General features: G+C 46.5%; 1 protein-coding gene across 1 annotated transcript in view; it reads right to left on the bottom strand.

Annotated features, from left to right (window-relative positions):
- Positions 1–649: 649 nt before the first annotated feature.
- NOX5 (NADPH oxidase 5) overlaps positions 650–10,804 on the bottom strand; it is a 35,727-nt gene continuing 25,572 nt past the window's right edge. Inside the window, exons 11-17 of the mRNA XM_043494689.1 lie at positions 9,960–10,112; positions 8,169–8,213; positions 5,636–5,760; positions 4,683–4,767; positions 3,123–3,222; positions 2,130–2,296; positions 650–1,566 (exon numbers count right to left, since the gene is read on the bottom strand). Of these exons, the coding sequence (XP_043350624.1) occupies positions 1,435–1,566; positions 2,130–2,296; positions 3,123–3,222; positions 4,683–4,767; positions 5,636–5,760; positions 8,169–8,213; positions 9,960–10,112 (807 nt within the window). The 3' untranslated portion in view covers positions 650–1,434. The remainder of the gene's footprint in view (positions 1,567–2,129; positions 2,297–3,122; positions 3,223–4,682; positions 4,768–5,635; positions 5,761–8,168; positions 8,214–9,959; positions 10,113–10,804) is intronic.

Genomic DNA, 10,804 nt, shown 5'->3' with positions numbered 1-10,804 from the left:
TAACCCATTCCTAAACTGCCGACGGTGAGCTCTCGAGATCAGCGCTGCATCTCTGTGCTCCCCGCTCAGGCTGGATCGTGCGCTCCTCGGAACAAGTTTGTTCTTCACACTTGTCTGTCTGCTAAGGCCACTTCGTGCTGAGGCCAGTGTGCACAGCCTGAAACGCTCTGCAGAGATTGCTCCTGCCCAGGGGAACGCTCTGCTGCACTAAATCTGGCAGCGGTGGCTCTGTTGCGGGGTGTGTGTGGTGGGCTGCAGATAGTCAAGGGGTGGGACGGACCTCTGCTACGACTGATCGTCTGCTAGCATAAGTTAGCTTGCACAGGGGCAGCTCTATCTTGTGCCTGGGCCAGTCGTCTGTAAACCAGGCTTCCTGTGGCCATCCCTCTCCACTACAGAGAATCTGGCCAGTGGGTTTATTTTCTTGTAATGTTTCTTATCAGCCAACTGATAGCATTTAGAGATAGGCCCGAACCCTGTATCCCAAACTCCCCTGACCTTTGGATGGGCTCAGAAGCCAAACCCTGATAAAGATCTGAATTTTGTTCTCAGGCTGAATCAAAACCTTGGCACTGAAAATCCTCAAACTGGGGCACTTGGACTCTGGACGTGTATTTTATGGCTTGCCCCATCTCTGCTGTAAGCCGTCAATCTCACTAGGTTGCTTCACGGAACTTCAGGTGCTGGTAAATATTTTGACTCCACAGAGCCAGACTCTGAGTCAGAGTTAAAAAAAATATCCCGCTTTAACCCCCCAGCTACTAGTTTGGAAGGGGCACACACACTCAAGCATCAGGGTACAGCCTAACTTTTAAGTGACAGGGGTCAGGATGACACTTACCCTGCGAGCAGGTTACTGCATAATTACTCCCTTGGGGGTTTCTTGCACTTTCCTCTGAAGCATCTGGCACTGGCCACTGCCTGAGGTGGGATACCAGACTGGATGGAGAACTGAGCTGATCCACTCTGGCAACTCCTATGTCCCTAGTACTTTATGAAGGTCTGCCCATAGCTACCAAGGGGCAGTAAACTCCTAGAACTGGTGCTGCCCCACCCTCCCCTTAAAGTTTCCACATTTCCTCCCCAAAATGGGAGCTTTATTCTTCACGATGGGGGCATCCTACCCCAGGTGCACACCATGCACAAAAGAGAAGCCACAGTGGTTATTTGTGCTCCTACCTGGACTCAGCTGGAGGGGCTAGACACCAGGTTCAGCTGGACACAAGCATGCTTTGTTCACGGAGCATGTTTAAACATAGGACATTCCCCCCACATACAATCAGAGAGGAAAGTAAGGAAAGCTCTCTTGTAAGTATGATGCATGCGCCAGCAATTACAGAAGCAAACACCTACACTACGCTTTAAATCTAAAGTGGATTCTAAACACAGCTCTCCAGGCTATGGAGAAAGGCAGCGATGGACAGAAAGAGATTGTTAAAAATTTTCTTTGAAAAATCTGAAGTTGAAGTGTTCGCAGTGAGCCTTGACTACCTTGGCAAGAGCTGGAGACCCACAGAAGAAGACTTGGACTTTCCCTTTATTTTCCTCTGCCATCCTGTGGAACACCTGACACGAAACGAAAGCAGAGAGGAGAAGAAAAGAACAAGGTGAGGTCTGTTTTAACATCTCGCGTGAACACCATTAACATGCCCGTGGTTCACTAGCTCTCTTTCACCACAAAGCTAAGCAGGTGGCACACATCAAAGCACCACATAGGAAGGTTCTTTTCATGGGTGGCCGTTAACAATTACTAGGGAGGGTGGCTTGTTTCCTGGGCACGGATAAGGTGACAATGTAACGAAATCTTAAACAGTAGACATGAAACTTGAAGCGGCCATCAAAGAACTCCCATAGAGTTCCCACTTGAAGAGCCACCAGAAACCCTCACTCCTCAGGCATCGTTTTGAGCTCCGTACTCAAGCAAAGCTCCCGTTGACTCTAACAGGAACCTGCCTGGTTGAGGAGGCAGAGACTGGGCCTGGAGCACCAGACTGACCTCACTGACACCGTAGTCAATACACACACCCACTGACTACTCTGGAGTTACTCCAGCATTACCCTGCTCGGGTGCCCCCCCAACAGCGAAGCAGGTGGAAGCGGTTTGTTAATTGGGTTTCAAGGATCGTTACCTTGCTCCAGTCAGGGCGGCCTGGTTGGGTTCTGGTCCTCAGTCCTGTGATAGAGTCTCTCTTTTCCTTCTTCGCCAGCAGATCTAAAGCCATCTGCAGACCAATCGCCTTCATATCGTTCTTACTGAGCGCTGAAGTCATGTACAGGTGCATCTCTAGAAAATGGCCTGTACATTTAAGGGAAAAGCAAAGTGATAGCTGAGCATCTGGAGTTCAGTTTGTTAGTGCAGAATTACTGACCGAGGCAGGCTCAAAACACATTGCCACCAAAACTCAGCTAGGAGAACACACCTGTCCCTGGGAAAATAGGCGGAACAACATGTCACTTCAACCAGACAGACTCTCTTTTGGTCTGTACCCCGGCCTGATGTTCTAGGCCACATCCCCCCACCAATCCATAGACGCCAACTGTATCTGCCTCGTTTCGCTCGTGGAGAGAAGGTGCTGCCTCTGGAAGTGCGGACTGTATGTGGTCGGGACATATTATCAGAAGAGCAGCAGCAGCTAGTAGCACAAAGTAGCAAAGCAGGGTTATCTGGTGCCAGTGCCCAAGGCAGCTGAGGCTTCCCACCCAACCATTCGCACAGAGTTCTCCTGCCAGGAGCATGGCAGTCCAAGCAGGGGAAGGAGTGTAGTGGCAGCAGTCAGACCAAGGGTACTTGGGCCACACTTAAGTCTGGCCCAGGAGTGCCCCCCTTGAAAGGACCTGCCAAGAGCCTGTGGAGTGTAGCCTCAGTGAGCTTTGATGGAGCCAGGATTGGGACACAATGGTTGCAGCTCGCAAATCCCCTCCCGGCTGCCTCTTTTCCTGTATTTGCAGATAGGCCTATCACATGACAATAAGGACAATGCAACATCTACTGTGTTACTAAAGACACTTGCACTCTGCTGGGGGGCATGTGTCATGGAGGCTGAGGTCAATAGTATTCCTACATGCTCACTGGAATGGGGAAGGGAGGGATTCACTAGCAGAGGCGCCTGGCTTCCACTTACCTTCTGGTTCCTCATCAGCCTGGTCCATTTCCAGCTTTGTGAGCAGGCTGACAAACCACTCAAAGGACTTCTGGTCTCGGTTGATCCAGATGAAGTCAACCTGAAAGCACGATCTTTGCTTTGGTGCTAGTGAGCCACACAGTCACATACCAAACTACGAATCAGTTGACTTGTTGGTGTTAGTGCCTTTTAAACTTGGTGTTAGTGCCCCAGCGCAGCTCTTTGCAGACTGGCAAAGTGACAAGGCCCCAGTCCCCAGTGGCTCTTGGTCACATTAGACAAGGGACAGACAGTTGTGGGATGGAGCCAGGTTCTAATTCTGTCTCTGCCTGGGCCTTTCTACCATGTTCATCACCATGGGATCTGGTGAAGGAGCTGGATAGTTAGCAGGCAGCTCTGGAGTCCCACAGACTGGGCCAGTTCAGCCTGAGCAAATCAATGTAGCTTCACTTACTCTAATGGGGCTATGCCAACTTATGCCAGCTGAGGTCGGACCCATTGCCTGGGAGAGTGGTGTATTCAAACATGCATTAAAATTGTAAACTATCACTTTTAATTTTCAGGGGGTTCCCTGGTACTGCTTGTAGGCCCAAGGGCTCTATAGGGAAACAAACAACCAGCCTAGAGCAAGGTGGGGAAAACTGTCCTCTCTGCCTTAGGGAGCAGCTTGCTTTGTCTCTCTCTGTTCCGGATTCTAAAAAATAAAATTGTGTTACATTGTAACCTTCCAGAAAGAGTATTCTACGTTTCTATCTAATGCCTCTGTCTGTATGCCGTGAACATAGCTCTAGGGCAGTGGTGTTTGTGCATTTATTATTTAGTAAGGATGTCTCCGAGTGGAGGACAAGGGTCTGGAGACCTCTTATCAGAGGTGCATTGAAGGACCCAAATCCTATAAATGATTGGATGGTTTATACCTCTTACATTATTGTTACAATTACAACATAGGTGCCAATGGTTTCATTATGAGTCTGTTGGCATCCCTATCATAATCAACTGCAGTCCATCCAAAGGTACATTAGCCCCTCTTGACTTAAATGGGTCATTATAAGTCTCAGCCTGAGGCCAGGTCTATACTACCACTAACTCTGGTATAAACTTACATCACTCAGGGGTGTGAATAAGCCACCACGCCCAAACAACGCAAGTTGCACTGACCTAAGTGCCAATATGGACAGTGCTATGACAGCTACCATCTCTTGCGGAGGTGGATTTATTATGCTGACGGGAAAGCTCTCGCCCATCGGCCTAAAGCATCTTCAACAGACCTGCTACATCAGTGCAGCTACATCAGTGCAGCACTTCTACTGTAGACAAGCCCTGAGATACAGTTTCTGCAGCAAAACGCAGCTATTATTGCATTTTAAAAGTTGGTGCAGTGGTTAGAAGTAGGTAAGCCAGCAGACCCTCGGACAACACAACATTGGGCCCTGGTCCAGGAAGTTGCTCTGCCCAGGAGCAAACTGCACAGAGCAGCTCAAGATTTCCTGCAAATATTTACTACCAGCAGTCAGGTCGTCGATGGGAAGCTTTGAGTTATCCTTATAAGTAGGAGCTCACCTTCCTAAGCTTCATTTCGTCATCCTTGAGGTTCTCACACCATGAATAGCCACAGCGGGGATCATTTTGTTTTCTCATGCGATACCTAGAAGAATGCAACAGAACCCACATGTGGTAACAAGCACTGTCATGCCAGCTCTTTAGCACCTTCCCCCCCTCTTGCTATCAGTAGTGAAAACTCTCATGAAAAGTCATTAGAGCTGGGCCATATTTTTCCAAAATTCAACATTTTCAACAAGTTTTTTCTAGTGTTCACCTTTTTTGACCAGCTCTAGAAAATACCCTTATCCAGCTTCTTTGCAAACTTTCTGTTCGGATGTCAGTCTTCAGTGTAGTGTCTGTCCATTTGGAAGGATGAATTTGGTTTTAGGAACATCTTTTCACCCACCTGTAAGGACGAAGTCCTCAATGTCAGGGAGAAAGGATGATCTAGTGGAGAGACTACTGGACTGGCTCAGCCACAAACTTTGTGTCTGACCTGAGGCGAGTCACTTGATCTACGCTGGGCCTCAGATCCCATCTGTAAAATGGAGATAATAGCAGTTCCCTACCTCAGCAGGGCCCTTGTGAGATTAACATCCATTCAATGATAATAAACCCCTCAGCTAACAATACTTACCTCTTACGTAGCACTGTTTGCCCACAGATCTCAAAGCGCTTTCCAAAAGGCCATCAGATCATTATCCTCATTTTACAGATGGGCAAACTGAAGCACAGAGGCAGAGGTGACTTTTAAAAGGTCACCCAGCAGTCCAGTGGGAGAACCAGGAATAGTCTCCAGCCAATATGGTGATGAGGTCTAGATCAGATAGAAAAGAACTGACCCGAACGTAACACACAACGTGAACCTTGAAACCATAGTGTGGCTTTTATTTGGCAAAGGAAGAAGAATTCCGCCTCCGCATGTTAGTATTTATTCTACTTACAAAGCCTTAAAAAGGTACAATGCCAACCTGTACATGATGCTTTGCAAGATGGAGGCAAAGGGAGTAATGCCGATCCCAGCACCTATCAGCACAGCATGTTCCGAGGTGAAGATCCTTCGCGTAGGTGTCCCATAGGGACCGTCAATATAGCACTGAGAGAGAAGAAAGGCTGCAGTTTGGAGCCAAACAAGACACACACGCTTCAGTTTCACAGAGACACGTCTCTTTTTTTTTTTTTTATCTAAAATAACCCTGCACTGGCAGGGGGACAGATAACAGCCTAGGGTCTCACCCGGCATTCTTTGCACAGCCAAAACACCTCCTGAGCTCAACAGGGGATTCAGGGTTGAAGACCAGCACCTTCAGGGAGCTTCTCCACCTTGAATGGAAGTAGATGACTATGGCCCACAAAGCAAGTGCTCTGAACCCAACGTGGCCTCAAAAAACTGGTCATTTCTTTGGGGCCCTAGCTGAGAGCGGAGATTGATCTGAAAATCTGGCGTTGATGTGGGTGCTATGCCCTTCTGAAAATCCTGACCTTTGTGCTCCTTAGCGTAAGGTAGGCAAGTCAGGGAGCTCGGTTCTCAGCCTATGTCCATCATTGGAACTCTGTGGGCTCCCATGGAGCGTTGCTGATTTACACCTGCTGGGGATCTGGCCCAGGATTTTTCCCTGAAAAATGTTTCAGTCATTTTAATTATTTCTCTTATTTCCAGCAAGGTGGTTTAGGCAGCGTCCTGTCTGGCTGCATAACATGAGCGAACAGAGCTGTAACTGTGAGATTGAATGTCACTTCAGCTCAGCAGCACTGACAGAAAAGATGGACACAAGAAGCTTTCTGGTGGGTTCTCCACCCGCCCAAAAATTCAGGGAGAAAACAATCCACTCAAACATTGCAAAGCAATCGTCGGGTTGGCTTTTCAGCCAGAAACAGCTGCACTTTCTCTGTTTAGTGTAGACACAGGGCCAGAAGAGTGCTCCAGCACCAGTCCAGTCACACCCGACACTCTCATTGCCTTTAGTGGGAAGGGTGGGGCCCATAGTCAGGTGAACAAGGAGGGGAACCTGAGGGAATGAGATTTACTTTAGGCCCGGAGTGGCACTGCTGGCGCACGTAAGGACTACTTACAAAAGAAAGGATTTACAGGCCAGAGTCCTACTGCCCTGTCTGGCTGGTGGGTCTTGCCCACATGCTCAGAGTCTAACTGATCACCATATTTGGGGTAGGGAAGGAATTTTCTCCCAAGTCAGATTGGCAGAGCCCTGGGGGGGTTTAACCTTCCTCTCCAGCATAAGGCATGGGTAACTTGCAGGTTTAAACTAGTGTAAATGGTGGATTCTCTGTAACTTGAAGCATTTAAACCATGATTTGAGGATGTCAGTAACTCAGCCAGAGGTTAGGGGTCTATAACATGCCCCAAGGGTCAGTCCTGGGGCCAGATTTGTTCCATATCTTCATTAATGATCTGGAGGATGGCGTGGACTGCACCCTCAGCAAGTTTGCAGATGACACTAAACTGGGAGGAGTGGTAGATACACTGGAGGATAGGGATAGGATACAGAGGGACCTAGACAAATTAGAGGATTGGGCCAAAAGAAATCTGATGAGGTTCAACAAGGACAAGCGCAGAGTCCTGCACTTAGGACGGAAGAATCCCATGCACCGCTACAGACTAGGGACCGGATGGCTAGGCAGCTGTTCTGCATAAAAGGACCTAGGGGTTACAGTGGACGAGAAGCTGGATATGAGTCAACACTGTGCCCTTGTTGCCAAGAAGGTTAATGGCATTTTGGGCTGTATAAGTAGGGGCATTGCCAGAAGATTGAGGGACGTGATTGTTCCCCTCTATTCGACATTGGTGAGGCCTCATCTGGAGTACTGTGTCCAGTTTGGGGTCCCACTCTACAAGAAGAATGTGGAAAAATTGGAAAGAGTCCTGCGGAGGGCAACAAAATGATTAGGGGGCTGGAGCAAATGATTTATGAGGAGAGGCTGAGGGAACTGGGATTGTTTAGTCTGCAGAAGAGAAGAATGAGGGGGGATTTGATAGCTGCATTCAACTACCTGAAAGAGGGTTCCAGAGGATGGATCTAGACTGCTCTCAGTGGTAGCAGATGACAGAACGAGGAATAATGGTCTCAAGTTGCAGTGAGGGAGGTTTAGGTTGGATGTTAGGAAAAACTTTTTCATGAGGAGGGTGGTGAATAAGAATAGGTTACCTAGGGAGGCGGTGGAATCTCCGTCCTTTGAAGTTTTTAAGGTCAGGCTTGACAAAGCTCTGGCTGGGATGATTTAGTTGGGGATGGGTCCTGCTCTGAGCAGGGGGTTGGACTAGATAACCTCCTGAGGTCCCTTCCAACCCTGATATTCTATGAACAGGAGTGGATGGATGAGGATCTGTGGCCTGCAATGTGCAGGAGACCAGACTAGATGATCATGATAATCCCTTCTGACATTCAAGTCTATGAGTCAATGATTCTGCAACTGGCTTGGGGTCTGTTTGCCCAGAGCCAGCTGCAGGCAAGGCACTTTAACCAGCCACGCAAAGGAGAATCTTACCTTGATATTACAAACTCTGTGATTTTCACTCAGCTTTGCAGAAACCTGTTATGCAAAGAAAACCATGTTGCCAAGAATCAGGCAGATGACATTGTTCTCAGAATATATTCCATCTTGAGTATTAAAGTCACCCTTACTCTGACGCGCCAATAGATCTCCTGGTAATACTTATCTACTTCTTTCCAGATTGGCAGAGACATTAATTTTGGTTATATTATTTCTGACCTAATCATTGTACCAGGAATAAGTCAAATACAGTATTATTTTAGCACTGCAAGAGTCACTTTCAAGGTAGGTGGCCACGTACCCATTCTTCAGAGAGGGGCAACATAAAGTAAAGGTTTTCTATTTACATTCCACGTTAATAAAAGTTATCATTATCCAAAATGGGAAGGCCCATTAGTTTAGGGGAAGATTATCAAAGGCATTAAATCTCACCCAAGATGTCTGTGTAAATTATCCAGATTGTAATTGAATCAAAGGTTGATTCAAAAATGCAATTATTCAAATTCCCACAAATCATGCGTTAGTAGGGCATGGAAGGGAATAAAAGATGTACAAGAATTTTGATCAGATTGACAATGGTAGGAGGATCTCTGCTAACTGAGAGAAAAGATAATAGTTCAACAGCAACAGGGAGAGAAATTCATTAAAAATGGTGCATATAAATTTTTTATCTGTAATGACTACTCCTTCAGCTGTGACAGAATCAATATCCTGAGAGCTTTTCATATAGATGATAAAAGCCAGTAAACGTGGTTCTCCAACTTTCTAACATTAGTATGATTTATAACTAATTTTCCATTTTTTTCCCCCTTAAAAAGAGAGTGTGAGAATCTTTGCTGATTTTAAAACGACTTCATTTCTATTCCTTGTCTATCTAAACTGGTCCACTAGTGACTACTGTATTATTACACATTTCAGCTTTGTAGAGGAATCTTTTCTAAAATTCACAATAAGAAATTCATTATTAAGCCACAAGCATATCATTTTCCTTACATGCCACTTTCCAAATCATGCAAATCAGTAGCAAACACAGATAAAAAGCACAAACATCATCCAGTGTCTGCCTGTGTATTTTCTCTACAAAGGACAAAAGGTGAATGTCAATGGGAATTGTATGTGTCCACCTATCTGGGATTATCATGATTTGGGCCTTAATCCAGTATGTGCTTTACCAGTAAACACATAAATAGTCACACTGAAGTCAATGGGAATAGTCAGATGCTTAAAATTAAACACGTATGGGGTTGCAGGATTGGAGCCTTACCTACCACTCAGTACAATTTGCACTACATCACACGCATGACAGTGCATAGTAGATGTAGTCTGACTATGGAACCCAGCCCAGAGTGGAGAATGAGGATATGAGACACCCAAACTATAACTCCCCAGGAGGCAATTCCGCATCAACATTTTTCTTTTTGTGGCCAAAAACCGAAGACACTTTGGATTTTTTGGATATCCAGTTTTTCAATGAAAAATAAAAATTTTCAACCAAAACAGACACTTTTAGCAAAAAAAAGTTTTTAGTCAAAACCCCAATTTTCTATTAAAAAAAAATTGGTGGAAAGGTTTTGACCAGTCCTATTGATTCCTGAATGCTGGCCCCAAATGTCCAGCATTTACAAGGTCCTCTCCTCTTATTCATCTACCCCTATCCGAAAAGGGCTCATTCATGCCATCCTGACCCAGCCCAGATGGGGCCAATGCAGAGCCGCCTGAACCCAATAGCCCTGGAAGCATGTAATCAATCGTAAGTTGTCTAGCCAACAAATGAAGGGCCTTTACTTCTCTGGCCTGCAGGCTCTTTTCTTCATCCCTTCTGGTGACGGTGATGTCACAGTCAGGGTACCTGGTGGCTTTGTAAGACGTCAGTTCAACCTTTTCATCCTTACTGGTGGCTACTGATGCCTCCGAACCAGATGAGCAGAAAAGATGTTCCTAGAGCCAAATTCAAGGAAAACACTGAGAGCCATGTCACTGAGATAGATGAAACTTTCTTCTCTTTATTGACAGGAGCTATTTGGTCCATACAGGGCTTCTCTGCTTAGGCCCCAGGGCAGAAAATAACTCTAATGAGGGTTAAAAAAAATAGTTGGGTCATGCAGTTGACCTGTAACTAGACAAGACATTGTTGGGCAATCTTACCTCCTTTCTCACTACCCATGTTACAGGGGACAACATCCAGGACACAGGTCTTCCTGCTTTTCTTACATGCACAAATCTGATACCACATAGGCAGCAGAATGTCGTGAGGATCGCACAGCAGTAAGATATAGAACCAGATCCTTAGCTCGTGTAAACTGGTGTAGCTCCATTCAAGCCAATGGAACTCTGCAGATTTGCACCAGCCCAAGGTCTGTCTTATTTTTTCTAGAGGGAGTGTTGCTCAACGACTAGACCACTGGACTGGGATGCTGGAGACCTGGGCTCTGTGCCCAGCTCTGCCACTGGTCGGCTGCGTGATCTTGGGCAACTCACTTCATCCCACTGTGCCTCTGTTTCCCCTTTTGTAAAATGGGGAGACTGGTACTGCCCTCCTTTGTAGTGCACTGTGATATCTGCTGATGAAGAAGCACTGTATAAGAGCAAGGGATTATTATTAGGCCTTTCAGATAATGGCCTGGTCTGTT

The sequence above is a fragment of the Dermochelys coriacea genome, chromosome 10 (genome assembly GCF_009764565.3).
Source record: "Dermochelys coriacea isolate rDerCor1 chromosome 10, rDerCor1.pri.v4, whole genome shotgun sequence".
NCBI lineage: Eukaryota > Metazoa > Chordata > Testudines > Dermochelyidae > Dermochelys > Dermochelys coriacea.
The sequence above is the reverse complement of the archived record's forward strand: the minus strand, read 5'-3'. Positions and strand labels throughout refer to the sequence as shown.